The sequence below is a fragment of the Pogoniulus pusillus genome, chromosome 11 (genome assembly GCF_015220805.1).
Source record: "Pogoniulus pusillus isolate bPogPus1 chromosome 11, bPogPus1.pri, whole genome shotgun sequence".
NCBI lineage: Eukaryota > Metazoa > Chordata > Aves > Piciformes > Lybiidae > Pogoniulus > Pogoniulus pusillus.
This window is the reverse complement of record NC_087274.1, coordinates 13,428,839-13,445,822: the sequence shown is the minus strand read 5'-3', so window position 1 is coordinate 13,445,822 and position 16,984 is coordinate 13,428,839. Positions and strand designations below refer to the sequence as shown.

At 54.9% G+C, this 16,984-nt stretch overlaps 1 protein-coding gene and 1 long non-coding RNA gene across 2 annotated transcripts; one reads left to right on the top strand and one right to left on the bottom strand.

Annotated features, from left to right (window-relative positions):
• Nucleotides 1–514: 514 nt before the first annotated feature.
• Nucleotides 515–9,136, top strand: CCDC42 (coiled-coil domain containing 42). Its single transcript, XM_064151835.1, has 8 exons — nucleotides 515–531; nucleotides 3,037–3,213; nucleotides 3,533–3,638; nucleotides 3,764–3,868; nucleotides 4,285–4,479; nucleotides 6,163–6,384; nucleotides 8,426–8,584; nucleotides 9,038–9,136. The coding sequence occupies exons 1-8, from the start codon at nucleotides 515–517 to the stop codon at nucleotides 9,134–9,136; spliced, it is 1,080 nt and encodes a 359-aa protein (XP_064007905.1).
• Nucleotides 9,137–14,655: 5,519 nt separating this feature from the next.
• Nucleotides 14,656–16,984, bottom strand: LOC135179725 (uncharacterized). The gene is made up of 3 exons (XR_010304088.1): nucleotides 16,929–16,984; nucleotides 16,646–16,725; nucleotides 14,656–16,043 (listed from the first exon to the last, which is right to left on the bottom strand). It is a non-coding gene; the product is annotated as an uncharacterized LOC135179725 (long non-coding RNA).

Genomic DNA, 16,984 nt, shown 5'->3' with positions numbered 1-16,984 from the left:
ACCCGCAGGGCCTCTTCCTCGGGGCTGCTCTCAGCCATTCCCCACCCAGCCTGGAGTTGTGCTTGGGATTGCACTGACCCAGGTGCAGGACCTAACATTTGGCCTTGTTGAATGTCATGAGGTTGGCCTGGGCACACCTCTCCAGCATGTCCAGGTCCCTCTGGAGCTGCAAATCAGAGCCTGTTCAGGTAGCTCAGGTTGCATTTTCAGGAGGAAGAGGCTTCTCCAGAGGGATGTATTGGGCTGGGGTGAGCTGCCACAGGAGGTGTGGATGAGGGGTCTGCTGGGAGGTGCCCCTGCAGAGGGTTGGGATGAGAGAATCTTTAAGGTCCCTTCCAACCCAAACCATTCCATGAGCCTCTGACTGAGCAGGACATTCTCACTTCGCAGACAGTCTCTGCCCCAGCCTTCAGCTCTGCAGCAGGTGCTTGGGATTCAGACATGCTGAGACCTTCCTCACTGTTGCTTTGGTGAGATCCTTTGCTCTGCTGGGGACCAGCAGCTCCTCTAGCCCATGGGATGCAGGACTGGGTGAGACTTGGCCTACAGCACAAGACTTGTGAGGAGGAACTGGCTGAGGGAACTGAAGTATCTTAAGGGCCTACAAGAAAGCTGGGGAAGGACTCTTTAGGATGCCAGGGAGTGATAGGAGTGGAGGGAACAGAACAAAGCTAGAAATGGGCAGATTCAGACTGGATGTTAGGAAGAAGTTCCTCACCACGAGGGTGGTGAAACCCTGGAACAGTTTGCACAGAGAGGTGTTGGAAGCCTCATCCCTGGAGGTGTTTAATGCCAGGCTGGATGAGGCTCTGGACAGCCTGATGTAGTGTGAGGTGTCCCTGCCCATGGCAGGGGGGCTGGAACAGGAAGATTCTTGTGGTCCCTTCCAACCCTGACTGATTCTATGGTTCTGTGATTCTAAACTGTTCAGCCATGAGAGAAGGGAGCTGAGAGGAGACATTCTGGCTCCCTACAACTGCCTGAAAGGAGGTTGGAGTGAGGTGGGAGCTGGGATCTTAGTAACAAGCGATAGGACAAGAGGAAACATCTTGAAGTTGTACCAGGGAAGGTTTAGGTTGGACATGAGGAACAATTTTGTCGTGGAAAGGGTTGTCAAGGCCTGGCCCAAGCTGCCCAGGGCAGTGGTGGAGTCTCCATCCCTGGAGGGGTTTCAAAGATGTGGCAATGTGGTGCCAAAGGCCATGCTTTGGTGATGCCCTGGCAGTGCTGGGTTAATTAGGTGAACTTGAGGATCTTAATGGCCTCTTCCAACCAAAACAATTCTGTGATTCTGTGACTTTTCCAGGGTGGATCCCTGACTGCTGGAGGAAGGGGTGAGACCCTTTCACTTGACCTGACTTCACCTCATTTCACCACAATTCACTTTACCTCCCCACCCCTGAGCTCACCTCACAGGTAGGTACCAGCCCCAGTCCTGGGCAAGACTTGTCCTTGCCAAGGTCCAGAAACTGCTTTGGAAGATCAGATTTGGTCTGCCTGACCTGTGAGAATGAAAATGGCCCCAGGATGATCTCAGGATGCACAGAAGGGAGGTCACTTGTCCCTGATGGGCTGAGTTTGAAGCTGCTGATGACAGCCAGGCTGCTGCCTGCTCAGCCTGGGGTGGCTTGTCTCCAAATGAAGTGTCTCTCACACAGAACAAATGGTGCCCTGCTGGGCCATACATCTTCTTGCTGCTGGAAGTGCCAGACGGATCTGGCAGCCATTCCCCAGCTCCTGCTGGTTTGGAATGAGTAAGGGAGGATGTCTGCCTGAAAACAATTGCCTTGATGCAAGTCAGGGCTGTAGCAGGAAACCTGCCCCCCACAGAGTCCTCCCCTTTGCTACCAAGTCAGGAGTGCTTTGGCTTCAGTGGCTCACAGGAATCTCTCTGCTCTTCTGAGACCCTACCTGGAGCACTCCATCCAGCTCTGGAGACCCCAGCACAAGGACATGGAACTGTTGGAGAGAGCCCAGAGGAGGCCATGAAGATGATCAGAGCGCTGGAGAACCTCCCCTATGGTGACAGGCTGAGGGACTTGGGGTTGTTCAGCTTGGAGAAGGCTCCAGAGAGACTTCAGAGCAGCCTTCCAGCACCTGAAGAGGCTCCAAGAGACCTGGGGAGGGACTTCTGACAAGGGCTGGGAGTGGCATGATGAGGGACAATGGCTTGGAGCTGGGAGACAGAAGATTGAGACTGGAGATGAGGAAGAAATTCTTGGCAGCGAGGGTGGGGAGACAGTGTCACAGGTTGTTCAGGGAGGTTGTGGATGTCCCTTCCCTGGAGGTGTTCAAGGCCAGGTTGGATGAGGCCTTGAACAGCTTGGGCTAGTAGGAGATCTCCCTGCCCATGGCAGAGGGGTTGGCCCTTTCCAGCCCGAAGCATTCCGTGAATCAGGAATTAAGGCAAAGGTTAACAGATGCAAACAGCAGAGAGTGAATTCTTCTGTGGAAGGAGGAAACCCCAAGGCCACCAGCACCTCGAGGTTTTTCCCCACCTGGCACTTGAATGCCACTACTTTATTTTGGGCAGCAGCCCAAATAATGAATTAATTTTAGTGATGGTTCCCTCAGTCCCACAGAGAGAGGAGCCAGGGGCAGGACAGTGACTGAGCAGCCTTGAAGGTGTCTCCATTTTACTGTCTTTGCATTTGGTGTTTTGGCACAGGGGGAAAAAGCTCTGGGGCAGTGGGATGGGGAGGTCAGGGGTGGTGAGGCACCTCCCCAGTGGAGCAGAGGACACAGGGGTTGTTTTTTAGCAGAGGAAGAAGCAGAGGAAATGAAAGGAAGGGGACATGCCCTGAAAGGTCCTGGTGCTGGCTACTGTGCTCAGTCCTCAGGGCTGGTGCAGGGACCTCACTTCAGTTGCCAAGTAACTGCCTGAGCATCATTCAACAGTCCCCAGTGACAGTTCCGTGCCAACTGGCCACCATCAGCTGGTGGCCACAGGCAGAGCCAGGAAGGGAAGATCTTGGAAAAGTGGAGGCCAGAGGCACCCAGGGGCTCATCCCCTGCCTGGTTGCCTTTCCCACACAGTGCCAAGCCCTCAGGCTTGCAGGGCAGATTTGGGCTGAGCTGGGAGAGGAGCAGTGCTGTGAGAATCTGGTTTCTCTGGGCTTTGCTGGTGGCTGGAGCCATGGCCACCATGGATGACAAGGACCTGCTGGCCTATTTCCTCACACAGTACAGGCAGAACCTCCTGACCTTGCTCAGGTGAGGGAGCTCCTCCACCTGCCTCCATCTCTGCCATCCTTTTCTCTCCTCCATCCTTCCTCCCCTCAACATAGCAAACTCTCATCCCTTACCTCCACCACTTAAGCCTCTTGTACCTCCTTGCTTCAGCCCTGTTCCTCACTGTATCACCTCCCTTGCTGTGCAGGGCAGGGATGTGGCTGCCAGGTGGGATGTGAGGTAATGTTGGATTGCTCAACTCTGTCAGCCCACCTGGGGTAGTGTGATGTGGCACAGGACTCCGATGCCTTGCCAAGGTATTGGACCCAACAAGTAACCTCAAGGTAAACTTCTGTGGCAGGAAACTCAACCTGAGGGAGGAGGAACCCCTGTCCTCATTTATTCACCTCCAGGACAAGAAGAAAGAATTCAAGCAGATGCAAAAGGACCGGGAGGCAAAGGAAGAGGTGAGGAAGATGGGAGGCTGATGGGACATAGTTGGAAGGGTTTGTGGCATTTCAGAGGGCAGAAGTGGGAAGGGGACTGGCTCTGGGTGCAGGCAGCCATGGCATGGTTGTTCTGGTGCTGCCAGGCCTTCAGGGAGAGGATGAAGGTCATCGCCTGCCGGTGGAAGGAGCTCTGTGCAGAAGAGGTGCAGCTGAGATCCTCTGCAGAGAAAGGAGAGAGGATTTCCAAGGTACAGCTGGCCCCAAGCTACACCAGCACCTCCTCCCCTTACCCAGAGGGACAGTCTTGGGCCACCACACCTGCCCAAGCCTCCCTTCAGCCTGGAGGTGTGAGGAGCAGGACTGACAGGGCACAGGGATGTGAAAAAAGCAAACTGGGAGCTTGTCCTGTACCAGTGTCATCTCCTGAAGGCCCCAAAAATCCCCCAAGAGGAGTCTCAGGCTGTCCCTCAGGGACCTGCCTATGAGACCAAAGGGTCAGTGCAAGGGGAATGGTCCTGCCAAACAGGGAGTGCAAACGCTCCCAGGGGTGCTCCAGTCCTGGTCTCTCCTTTCTGAAGCAATCTGCTCCCTGTGCTGCTGAGTGGCCCAACTCCATCTTGCCTTCCTTCCCCTCTGTGTGTGTTGATGGGGAAACCATCACCAGGAAGATGAGCTGCCAATCCAGGCTCTGCAAAAGGCTAGCAAAGAGAGAGAGAGGACCATGCAAAAGGAGAACGAGCTTTGGGGAGCTAAGAAGGAATTGGAAGCCCTGAGAAGAGAGCACCAGAAACTCTACAACAAAGTGAAGAAGTGCTCCACCTTCAACAAAAACCTGGAGGATATGGTGAAGATCTCACAGGTGAGTTTGGATGTGAACAGGAGCCAGCAGTGTGCCCAGGTGGCCAAGAAGGCCAATGGCATCCTGGCCTGGATCAGGAATAGTGTGGCCAGCATGACCAGGGCAGTCCTTCTGCCCCTGCACTCAGCACTGGTTAGGCCACACCTTGAGTACTGTGTGCAGTTCTGGGCCCCTCAGTTTAAGAGAGATGTTGAAGTGCTTGAATGTGTCCAGAGAAGAGCACCAAGGCTAGGGAGAGGCTGGAGCACAGCCCTGTGAGGAGAGGCTGAGGGAGCTGGGGGTGTGCAACCTGGGCAGAGGAGGCTCAGGGCAGACCTCATTGCTCTCTCAGCTACCTAAAAGGAGGCTGTAGCCAGGTGGGGTTGGTCTCTTCTGCCAGGCAACCAGGGACAGAATGAGGGGACACAGCCTCAAACTGTGCCAGGGCAGGTTCAGGCTGGATGTTAGGAAGAGGTCCTACACAGCAAGAGTGATTGGCATTGGAATGGGCTGCCTGGGGAGGTGGTGGGGTCCCCATCCCTGGAGGTGTTTAAAAGGAGGCTGGATGAGGCACTTAGTGCCATGGTTAAGTTAATTAGAAGGGTTAGGTGATAGGTTGGACTTAATCTCAGAGGTCTTTTCCAACCTGGTTAATTCTGTGACTGTGATTCTGTGATGCAGACAGACCCTGGCTTCAAGGAGGACCTTGCATAGAGGTTAAATCTAGAGGAGATAGGGCAAATCTAGGGACATCAACACTTGGTCACACTCAGAGACCTCAGACAACATGGGGAGAGGTTCCCTGTAACTGAAGTAAGCCAAGAGGGACCAGAGTTAGGGAAGGAGAACCAGAAAAGGAGGTGAAGGCTTGAGAAGAGCAAAGAATAAAGTCCTGAAAGGGGGAAAGGCTCAGGGCTGAGGGAAGTGGAGACTCCTTGGTGTCACTGCTTCTCGTTGGTGCTTTGGGGGAAGTGAAAATCTGTCTGGGGGTGAGAACCAAGGCAGTCGTCCCAGCAGTTGTGCCCTCACCCAAGGATGCCCAGTGTTCCAGGTCAAGCCCAGCAGGGCTAGGGGAGTGGTCTGGAAACCTGACCCCAGGCGTCCCTGGCCCCTGCTGGAGGGAGGACCCCCCAGGTCACAGTTTATCTCACTCCCACTTCCCGTCCACAATCCTGCTTAAGAGGCAGTCGAGTTTGGTGCACTCTCTTGTTCCTGCCTTTGCCTTTGCAGCACCTCCTTGCTGCTGCTCTTCCTGATAACCACGTGGCCAACCCTGCTACCTCCTGAATCCTAGGACAAAAAGTCCATCTCAATCCCAAGAATCCACTGCCATCCAACCTGGTTTTCTATGTGTACTGTGTCAGCCCCTTCCTTTATATCTCTGTAGCCCTCCTTTACCTCAAATACCTTTTCTCTATTGTTCAGAGTTTTCCTTTTAACTTCCAAGTCAGTCCAAGGCTGCTCTTTGGGTGTTTTACCCCTTCTACTCTTCTACCTAATTTGGAGAGACATCCTAAATGTTGTTCTGTTGGGTTTGTGAGCTGCAGGGAAGCTTAAATGGTAACCCCCTGGCATCACTCCATGCTGTGCCAGCTGTCCCCTCTCCTTGTCCAGGTGGCTGGACACTGGGGCAGGGTGCCAGGCTCGCACTCAGGATGAAGGGAGGAGAGAGGAGCCGCTGACTAAAGGAGCCCTGTGTTGCAGTTTGAGGAGACCCAGGAAGTCATCTGGCGCTACAACACGCTGCTGAGGGTGAAAAAGGACCTGCTGCAGTCACAGCAGTGGGACCAGGAGATGTCTGCCCAAGCCAAGGTGCTCCTGAAGCGGTACAAGCCAGAGCTGGAAGCTGAGATCCTGCAGTACGGAAATGAGCTGGAACAGCTCTCAGAGTGCTTGGACCAGACTCAGAAGGATGTCTTCCTCTGGGTGAGGACATGTGGGGTGGGCAGGGGCAGATCTGCAAGGCCTGGCTGTGTTAGGAACCAGTGAATGGATGACTCCTAAGCCACGGGGGCATGGGGAAGCTCAGTTCAGGAGGAGATGCTTGAGTTCATCTTTGCAAGGCACTGAAGAACAAAGAACCACAGACCAGCTCTGGAGTAGGTTACATCAGGGGATAAAAAAGGGCCCTCACAAACCTGTCCTGGTCTTTCCACTTCTTGCTTGACCTCCTAGTGAGCAGGGCTCAGCTAAACATGCCCTGGGGAGGTCAGCCTTAGCATGAACCTTAGGCATGGTAGACCACCTGCCCCCTGGGTTTGTCCAGCCTGGTCATGGTCATGATCCTTCACCACTCCTTCCACCAGCATCCCTGTGATGGGACTTCAGTGTGGCATGTCTCAAAGTCCCCACTCTTCATGGCTCAGGCCTCAGAGTGGAGGTGGCTTTGCTGATATTTGTTATTTCTTCCTTCTTTTGCACAGCATCTGCTCACCAGGTCTTGACCTCCTCCCTCCTTCTTAGTCCAAAGGTGACCATGCTGGTGGCAAACTGGGCTGTAAGGAAGCACATCAATGTGTGGCCAATACTCAGAGTGCAAAAGTGTCCTCTGCTTCCTTTGTCTTGCTCTGAGGGGGCCTTCCCAAATTCCCTTACTGGATACCTTTATAGTGGACATCCACTGTTGGAGCAAGTCCAGAGGAGGCCATGAAGATGCTCAGAGGGCTACAACAGCTCTGCTGTGAGGACAGGCAGAGAGAGTTGGGGCTCTGCAGCCTGGAGAAGAGCAGGCTTCAAGAAGACCTTGGAGTGGCCTTCCAGTGTCTGAAGGGGGCTGCAGGAGGGCTGGGGAGGGACTATTGACAAGGGCTTGTAATGACAGGACGAGGAGGAATGGGTTTGAACTGGCAGAGGGGAGATTTAAACTGGATGTTAGGAAGAAGTTCTTCTGCCAGTGGTGAGACACTGGCACAGGTTACCCAGGGAGGTTGTGGCTGCTCTCTCCCTGGAGGTGTTCAAGGCCAAGTTGGATGAGGCCTTGAGCAACCTGTTCTAGTGGGAGCTGTCCCTGCCTATGGTGGGGAGTTGGAACTGATGAACTTTGAAGCCCTTTACAACTCAAACCATCCTATGATTCTATGACACTCCAGGCTCCAGGAGTTGAGTTCCACTAGTGAAACTGGGAGGGTGGCAGTGGAATGTGAGGCTCTCATGGTATTAGCTGTAGGGAGTACAAATGGAGTGGACAGGACCCTGTGGGGTGAGGATTACAGGAGCTGACAGAGAGCTGGGAAGGTTTCTAGGGTAAGGGGCAGCTTTGGTGGTTCCTGGATCTGCTTCCACCACACCAGGCTGAGACACCCTGGACAAGGATAGGACTGTGGGAAGTAGGGACTCCAAGCCATGATCTCCAGGGCTGAAGCAGGTCCCCTGTGCTGGTTTGAGGCTGATTGGAATGTTTTAATGAGAGAAATTAGATCCTTGCTTGTGAAAAGAAAATGATGATGTCTACAGCATTCCTTGGTTTGCTGAGAGGGATAAGAAGTCAAAACATAAACAATGTACTCTCACTTTGTCCTGGGATGCTGTCCTGTCATTTCTCTCTCTGGTCTGTGTCGTTAGATCCAATCATTTCCTTTTGGCCCTGATCCTTTTAACTCTGGTCTGCTTTGGTATCTCACCTCTAATCTTGGCAAGTAACAGTTAAGCTTTGCTGGCTGCTGCTGGCTTCTGCTTTGTTTTGTTTGTCCATCTGAGGTAGAGGGGGGAAGAAAAAGAGGGGGTGGCAGCTTTGAGCCCTTCTGGGCAGTTTGCTTTGTCCAGGAGGGAGTTTGGGTTTCTGTACCACTTCTAACTTGTGTGTCATTGTAAAGACTTGTCAATGCTCTGGATACATGCTTGCAGTCTTCACCACAGCTTCATCTCACTTCCAAACTGTCTGAGCTGGTCTGGTAAATTACAACTAGTGGTGGTGGGGAAAGTTCCTAATTCACCACATCCCTGTGCTGCTTGTCCCCTCTGCTCTCAGGAGACTTGCTGGGCCAGCATCGAGGACGTGACTGCTGAGAAGGTGCAGTGGCTGGGGGCCATCAGGATGGGCGTCCTCAACCTGTTCCAGAGCACCAGCCTGCAGATGGCAGCCAGCCTCAGTATTCCAGCAGATGATAGCCATGCACAGCTCGACATGGTAGAGCCAAGCCAGAGCCCTTCTCCCTGTCCAGCAAGTGGAGCAGTATCAACCCTCAGCTGCCTGAAGGGAGGGGAAAGTGCAGAGCCCAGCAGACACCTTCTGTTTCTCCTGGGCTCTCTCTTGGGCATGGGCAATGGGCTGAGGACACCATCTGAGCAGGGTGAGGGTCCCTGCTGGGGCAGAAGGAGTGGGAGGCAGGAGATCAGGGGCAGAGGATGCATCAGGTAGAGATCAGCCCACTGCCAAGGTTTGGTTTCAATCACCCTGGCCCTGGCCTCAGACTTGTCCACAGAAATCCATTATGGTGGTGCAGGTCCAACAAGCCAAGAGCCTTACCCTCCCGCTCAGCTAGGCTGGTGAACTTTGCTCTCCAAAAGGGCCACCTAGCTCCCCTCTGCCTCCTGTTCCCATCCTTGATCTGAGCTCTGCCATCTCTCTTCCCTGCCCTAGATTCAGCATTTCTCTGAATACAGCAGAGACATCTCTGTGGAGGCAAAACAGAAGACCACGAGGAAACGTCATCGAGCAGCCAGAGCTGCAGAGCTGTGAAGGACATCCCAGCAGGACCTGCTCTGCCAGCAGAGGCTCAGCAGGGTGGGAAGGGAAAGTGGAGGACAGAGGAGCCTACAGATATGGTAGACTCCACCCAGCATTACACCAGTGGAGCTTCTGCCTTTCTGGTTCCTCTGTCCTGCACAGTTGCTGATATCTTCTACACTGTTAAAATGAACCAAATATTTTCAGGTGTCTCCTCATTTCCTGGGAGGGTCTGAAACATCAGAGCAGCTCCACCCCACTGGGGTGCCTCATCTGGCAGGTGGGATTCTGATAGCAGAAGATAGTGTCCCAGCAAAGCATGCAGAACAGGGATGTAGTCTCGAGCAGGGATTAATCCCCATGCCCACATTTGGACATCCCACTGAGCTTTGAGATATATGGAAGGGTTGTCACAACAGGGAGGGGATGGACACAGGACTGTGCTGCAGGAGAACCTCAGAGATTTTCTACCACCACACCTGTGGATGTGGATTTCTCTGCACAGCCGTGCGCTGAATCCTAAAACTCACCTTCTCACCAAGTGAAATTGTGCCAGGGGAGGGTTAGGTTGGAGATGAGGAAAAATTTCTTTGCTGCAGGAGTGGTCAGGGATTGGCAGAGGCTGCTCAGGAATCTCCATGCCTGGAGGTATTCCAGAAAGGTGTGGCCATGGCACTTTGGGGCATGATTTGATGGCCATGGTGGTGCTGGGTGAATGGTTGAACTGAATGATCTCAGAGGCCTTTTCTAGCCCAAATAATTCTATGATTCCATGATTCTCCCCCTCAGGCTGCTGAGGAAAGCATAGAGAATGGACAAGGTGAAGGGAGGTGGTAGAAGCCCCATCCATGGATGTCTCTAAGGCCAGGCTGGATTTGGCTCTGAGCAGCTTGATCCAGTGTGAGGTGTCCCTGCCCATGGCAGGGAGGTTGGACCTAGATGATCTTTGTGGTCTCTTCCAACCCTGAGTGATTCTGATTCTATGGTATGTGAGCAAGAGCAAAGGGTTCCTGCTCCCTTCCCTCCAGTGTAGCTGGACCACTGAAGCTTAGTAAGCTACCATCCATCAGCAGAAGCTGGCCCTGTGCACTGTCTTCAGCAATGCCAGTGCAGAAGGAGGCAGCACAGTGAAAGCTTTCCTGACAGAGCCAAGGGCAGTGACTGTGATCAGTTTGGGGCTCCCTAGCTTAAGAGGGACAGGGATCTGCTGGAAAGAGTCCAAGGGAGGGCAGGGAAGATGCTTAGGGGATTGGAGCACTGCCTGATAAGGAGAGGCTGAGGGACCTGGGGCTGTTTAGTCTGCATAAGAGAAGGCTGAGAGGGGATTTAATCAATGTCTATAACTATCTGAGGGCTGGGGGTCGGGGCTGGGGGGACAGGCTCTGCTCACTTGCTCCCTGGGATAGGACAAGGAGCAATGGATGGAAGCTGCAGCACAGGAGGTTCCAGCTCAACACAAGGGGCAACTTCTTGCCTGTAAGAGTCCCAGAGCACTGGCACAGGCTGCCCAGAGAGGCTGTGGAGTCTCCTTCTCTGGAGATTTCAAGGCCTGTCTGGATGTGTTCCTGTGTGACCTGAGCTAGATTGTATGGTCCTGCTCTGGCAGGGGGGTTGGACTTGATCTCTTTGGGTCCCTTCCAGCCCCCAGCATCCTGTGATCCTGCTCTGTGTGTAAGAAGAGCTGGCTCCTTTTGCAAGCCTTGACATGTCAATGAAGTGTGGCCCCCACGTTCTCCTGACTTGATCGCCAGGGCAGTGGGAGGTGAGTGGCACTTGGTGCTTCTGCTGGCAGGAAGCAGCTGAGGCTGGTGCAGCTTCTGCAGCCACCCTGTGCCTACACATGAATGATGTCATCATGCTCACTCCATAAAGCTGGGATAATAGCTGTCAGGGAAGTGCAAGAGTGGGCTGCTCCTCAAGGGAAGTAGCTTTGGTGACAGTGAAGCAGGCAGCAGGATGTCCTCACCAGCATTTTGCAGCCCCCATGGTGACCTTATTGTTGCCTTCCAGTATCTTAAGGGGGCTAGGTGAAAGCTGGAGAGGGACTTTTTAGGCTGTCAGGTAGTGATAGGAGTGGGGGGAATGGAACAAAGCTAAAAATGAGTGGATTCAGACTGGGTGTTAGGAAGAAGCTCTTCAGAAGGGGGTAGTGAGACCCTGGCACAGGTTGTCCAGGGAGGTGGTGGAAGCCTCACCCCTGGAGGTGTTTAAGGCCAGGCTGTATGAGGCTCTGGACAGCCTGATCTAGTGTGAGGTGTCCCTGCCCATGGCAGGGTGGTTGGAACTGGATGATCCTTGTGGTCCCTTCCAACCCTGACTGATTCTGTGATTCTATGATATGTGAGCAAGGGCAAAGGAATCCATGGCCATGTCCAGTGATTCCTACACTGGCTTGCAGGGATGAGGCAGGCCCAAGGTGAAGATCTAAAGTCAAGGTACAATGCTGGGCAGAGGCTTACTGCAAGGCAAGGGCCAAGGGCGAGGATCTAAACACAAATGGAGCTCCTGAGCAGAGCAGGGAAAGCTCAGTGAAGCTCCTGAGAGTTATTTCTCACTCTCTGTCTGCCTCCCCAGGAAGCTTGGTTGGCATCAGGGCTGACCTTGAGCAGGAGCAGTCAGACCCCTGGCAGGTGAAGGGGTCAGAGAGCCTATGGGTGCACCAAGAGCCCTGCCATTAACATCTGCTTCCAGTGGGCTGAAAGCCCCAGGGAGCTGGCATCTGCCAGTGTGGAAGGAGCCCATATTTGTGTCCTGCTGAAGTGACAACGAAACCAGTCCTGTGGGCTGGGCTCTGCTCTGCGTGCTCTGTGTGCACAGTCTCTGCTCCAAGGATCACAGGGTGCAAGGAAGAAAGAGATGTCCAGGCTGGGAACAGAAAAAGCAGAGAGGATCCCAGGGTCACCCAGGGGCTGGGGAAGAGGTTAATTTCTAATCCATCCAGGAGGGGTGTTCAGTTGCCAGAGTGGGCAGAGATAGAATCTGAGGGGTGTGGGAGGATGCACAGAGGGGTAAGAGAAGACTGATGGGGGATTTAATGAATGTCTATAACTATCTGAGGGCTGGGGGTCAGGAGTGGGGGACAGGCTCTGCTCACTTGCTCCATGGGATAGGACAAGGAGCAATGGATGGAAGCTGCAGCACAGGAGGTTCCAGCTCAACACAAGGGGAACTTCTTGCCTGGAAGGGTCCCAGAGCACTGGCACAGGCTGCCCAGAGAGGTTGTGGAGTCTCCTTCCCTGGAGCCTTTCAAGGCCTGTCTGGATGTGTTCCTGTGCGACCTGAGCTAGATTGTATGGTCCTGCTCTGGCAGGGGGGTTGGACTCGATCATCTCTTTGAGTCCCTTCCAACCCCTGATGTCCTGTGAGCCTGTAAGAGGGATGAAAAAGACATGGAGCAAGGGTGAAGGGGAGACTTTTCCTTGCCTTTGGTGAGGGCTGTGGGTCTGCAGTGGTTCCTTGCATAGGAAGAACTTCCCACAGATCCCTTCCTGCTGCCTTGTCTGGGCTCCTTCCCCAGCAACGAGACACCTTCAGACTGGCTGTGAACTCCCCTATGGCAGAGACCATGGAGGTGACCTTGACAGGCATGAGGAGAGCAGCTCAGCCTGGTGAAAGTCAGTGTCTGGGTGGGAAGCAAATGCAATTATTCATTTGTAGGGAGCAATCCAGTGCTCAGCCCTGTGGCTGGGCCTCACGAGGGCTGTGCCACCTCCTTGGAGACTGAAGTTGACTGTGCCAGGGCTGGACGTGGGAGCCTTCACCCCTCAGATGCTGCCCTGCCTTGCTGCTCTGTGTGACCAAACACAGCTGCAGAAGAGAGAAGCAGCCAAGCAGGAGAGTATGAACCTTGCTGGGGCTGTCAGGGGTCCTAGAGATGGTTGGTAAATGTCTCCTGGAGGTGCTGGTGATGCTACCCAGGGCTGGTGCCTGTACTTGAAAGGCCAACCTATGACTCATGCCAGCAGAGACAGCTGCACCACTGTGCCCTTGCTTCCCCTCTCCGCAGTGCCCTACCCAAAGGGACTAGGAACATTTACAGCCATCCTGAGAGGTGACTCAGCAGTCCCCTCTCCTGCCCATGGCCACCTCCTCACACGTTTTGATGCATCTGGTAGCAGCTGATGGGAGCTAATAGGAGAGGAGCAGCTCTGCCTGGCCACTGAGGGGGCTGCAGCTCTGAGCCTGCCACCCTGCAAGTGATGGTCGGAGGGCACGACTGGCTCCAGGATGGGCTGGTGGAGAGGACAGAATGCTGGGCCAGGGTTGCTGAAGTCCTTTGGGCACTGAGAACTGCCAGTTTGGAGACTTGTCTCATATCTGGATGCCTGAGCTGAACTCCTCTGAAGAACCTTCAGCACAGGACAGGAAGGCAATGGGTCTGACCAGGCACCTTCCAACCTGCTGCAACTGGTGTTCCTCCTTTCATTCAGCAGGCTGGGCCTGGCAGTGTCCATCTCCCACCTAGCACATAACTCTTTGCATGTCCTGTAGCTCTGCTTGAAAGCCAAGCTGAAGATTTCTGCTCCTGACCAGTCCCTGTCAGTCCTCACAATCATGAACCTGAAGCTGCAGCAGGGCTGGATGCTGCTCTGCAGCTTGGTTCTGTGGGCCCAGCCATGTCCCTCTGCAGGGAAACACCTGGGCTCAGGAGGTCAGACACCAGCAAGTGAACACACTGAGGGGCCACAGCATGTCCAGAGAAGGACAACAAAGCTGTGAAGGGTCTGGAGAACAGGGCTGGGGAGGAGCAGCTGAGGGAGATGGGGGTATTGAGTCTGGAGAAGAGGAGGCTGAGGGCAGAGCTCATTGCACTCTACAGCTCCCTGAGAGGAGCCTGCGGTGAGGTGGGGGCTGGGTGCTGCTCCTGAGTCTCAGGTGACAGGAGGAGAGAAAATGGCCTGAAATTGTGCCAGGGTTAGGTTGGAGATGAGGAAAAGATTCTGCAAAAGCGGTCAGGGACTGGCAGAGGCTGCCCAAGGAGGTGGTGGAGTCCCCATCCCTGGAGGTGTTCAAGCAACCTGTGGCCATAGAGGTGTTGGGCTGCTGGCTGGACTGGATGATCTCAGAGGGCTTTTCCAACCCAAAGAATTCTGTGTTTCTGTACTTCTCCAACTGCAACCTGGGGACACATTTTGCCTTTCTGTATGTGCCTTTCATGCTGCACCAGCAGGGCACAGACAGCAGATCTCCCTCAGTGCCAAGACCTTTCCCAGCCCTGAGCAAGCCATGCTCAGCTTCCAAATCACCCAGAGGCATCATAACTAACCCTTCTTCCACCACAGATCTGGAGGAAGCTGGGGACAGACCTCTGAGCAGGGCCTGTTGTGACAGGACAAGAGGGGCTGGCCTGAAACTCAAAGAGGGAGATTCAGACTGGAAAATAGGGAGAAATGTTTGGCCCTGAGAGTGGTGAGAGCCTGGCCCAAGCTGCCCAGAGAGGTGGGAGCTGCCCCATGGCAGGTCAGGTTGTCTGGGGATGTGAGCAACCTGCTCTGGTTGGGGCTGCCCCTGCTGACTGCAGGGAGTTGCACTGGATCAGCTTTCTTGAGGCAGGTGAAGCTGGTGTGAGTCATGATGCCTTGGGATGTGGAAGCAAACAGTACAATCACCTCACCAGGTGTCAGAGCCTCAGGTCTGTGCCACTGTTCTGCAACAAACAGGTTGTTTGGTGGTACCAGGCTGCCCTCTCCTTGGACAACCATAGGTGCTGGGTTTGCTTGCACTGTGGGCTTGGGTGTTTTTTGGGTAGGACTGCTTTCTCTTGGCACAGAGAGGAGATGATTCAAGCATTGGCTACATCCACAAGACTGTTTTGCCTCTTGCTGATGGCAGACTGAGATGTTTGTATTGGTTTCATCTGGACTCTGTCAACATTTCCCCCGCAGCAGTCTGCTGCTCCATCAACGCAGGCATGAGCTGGCACTGCTGCTGCTCACTGCTCAGCTCTGCCACAGCACTGATGGTGAGATTCCCACTGGAGGGGTCTGTGCCAGATGCAGAGAGGGCATTGTGCAATCCTGACAGAGACACGCTCTGGCACACAGCTTGGCTGTCCAGAAGGGCACTGACAGCTCCAGGTGCTTCAGGATGTTCTTCTGGAGACCTGCTCCTAGGCCCCCTGCAAGGAGGATGGGGACAGCCTGTGCCAGCACTGACCACTGGCTTCAGCAGTGACTTCACAAGACAGTGCTGGATTGATAACCCCAAGGTCAGCACTCAGCCAGGACCAGGCATGCCAAGCACCATTGAACGCCAGATGGCAAAGACACTGAAGTCACCAAACCAAACTCGAGCATGGGTTTTGCACATGGAGTTTCCACCACCTGAGCCAAGAGAGGACATGGGTCAAGGAGCTTCCTGGTCCCCTCTCAGTAGCTGCTGGCATAAAAGCATCACATCTCTCAGTGTCTGCAGGCCTCTCTGGTCCCACCTGACTGACAAGATTCAGTGAAGCACAGACTCCGTCCTACCCTGCTGTTGGCATTCAGCCAATCTCCCACCTCCCTGTCTTCACCAACAGGTCCATCATGAGCTGCTTCTCCTATGTTCTGTTATCACTCATCCCAAGGGTAGGAAGCACCAAAATTCTCCTCCCCCTCTACTAAGCCCTAGTGAGACCACATCTGGAGTTCTGGAACCAGTTCTGGACTCCCCATTTGAAGAGGGACAGGGCAGTACTGGAGAGAGTCCAGTGGAGGCTAGAAAGATACTGAGGCCTGGAGCAGCTCTGGGAGGAGCAAAGGCTGAGAGCCCTGGGGCTGAGAGCCTGCAGGAGAGCAGCCCCAGAGGGAGCTGAGCAATGCTCAGCAATGGCTGAAGGAGCTGTGGGAGGCAAGAGGCTGGGGCCAGACTCCTGTCAGTGGTGCCCAGGGACAGGACAAGTGGTAATGGGCACCGACTGGAATCCAGGAGGTTCCACCTGGACAGAAGGAGAAACTTCTTTGATGTGAAGGTGCTGCAGGCCTGGAGCAGGCTGCCCAGCGAGGCTGTGGAGTCTCCTCCTCTGGAGAGCTTCCAGCCCCATCTGGACATTGTGATCCTGGGCAAACTGCTGTGGGTGCCTTTGCTTTATCAAAGGGGTTGGGCTGGATGATCTCTGGAGGTCCCTTCCAAGCCCCACCACGCTGGGTTCTGTAATAGAGGCACAAGAAGGTGGATCTTCTCCCCGGGCAGCCCCGGCAGCCCCTGCCGTCCTGCCGCCGCCCTCCGCCTTCCCTCGGGCAGCCCCTGCCGTCCTGCCGCCGCCCTCCGCCTTGCCCCGGGCAGCCCCTGCCGTCCTGCCGCCGCCCTCCGCCTTGCCTCGGGCAGCCCCTGCCGTCCTGCCGCCGCCCTCCGCCTTGCCCCGGGCAGCCCCTGCCGTCCTGCCGCCGCCCTCCGCCTTGCCCCGGGCAGCCCCTGCCGTCCTGCCGCCGCCCTCCGCCTTGCCCCGGGCAGCCCCTGCCGTCCTGCCGCCTCTCTCCACCTTCCCCCTGCTGCTTTCCTGCTCCTCTCCACTCTACGTTACCGCTCCTGCTCCGTTACCAGTTCCATTACCAGCTGCTGCTGCTCCGTTACCAGCTCCAGTTGGTGCTCCTGCTCCATGCTCGCATCCACCGCAGAACCTAGAGCAAAACCTTCGAGGATCCAACCTCCTAGAGAAAAGTCAGCCTCAAGCACAACACAGACTTAGCACCCGTGAGCTAAGGTTGGATGTTGCAGTCGGTCAGTAGCCCTAACATGGCCCTAGCGAGCCGGGGGGCCAGCCAGGCCCCCCGGCCTTTGAAATCCTCCACCACACACCCGGTGCTCACCCGTGCGTGCTCACCTGGGGCTCCAGGCGGAGGATCCCTTGGCCCGCAATGGGCCCAGCTTAGAGCTGGG

What these genes read in the sequence shown, in the direction of transcription:
- CCDC42 (XM_064151835.1), top strand. An exon ending in AACCTCCTGACCTTGCTCAG is followed by an intron (nt 3,214 to 3,532) that starts GTGAGGGAGCTC and finishes CTTCTGTGGCAG; the next exon opens with GAAACTCAACCTGAGGGAGG. An exon ending in GCCATGCACAGCTCGACATG is followed by an intron (nt 8,585 to 9,037) that starts GTAGAGCCAAGC and finishes TCCCTGCCCTAG; the next exon opens with ATTCAGCATTTCTCTGAATA.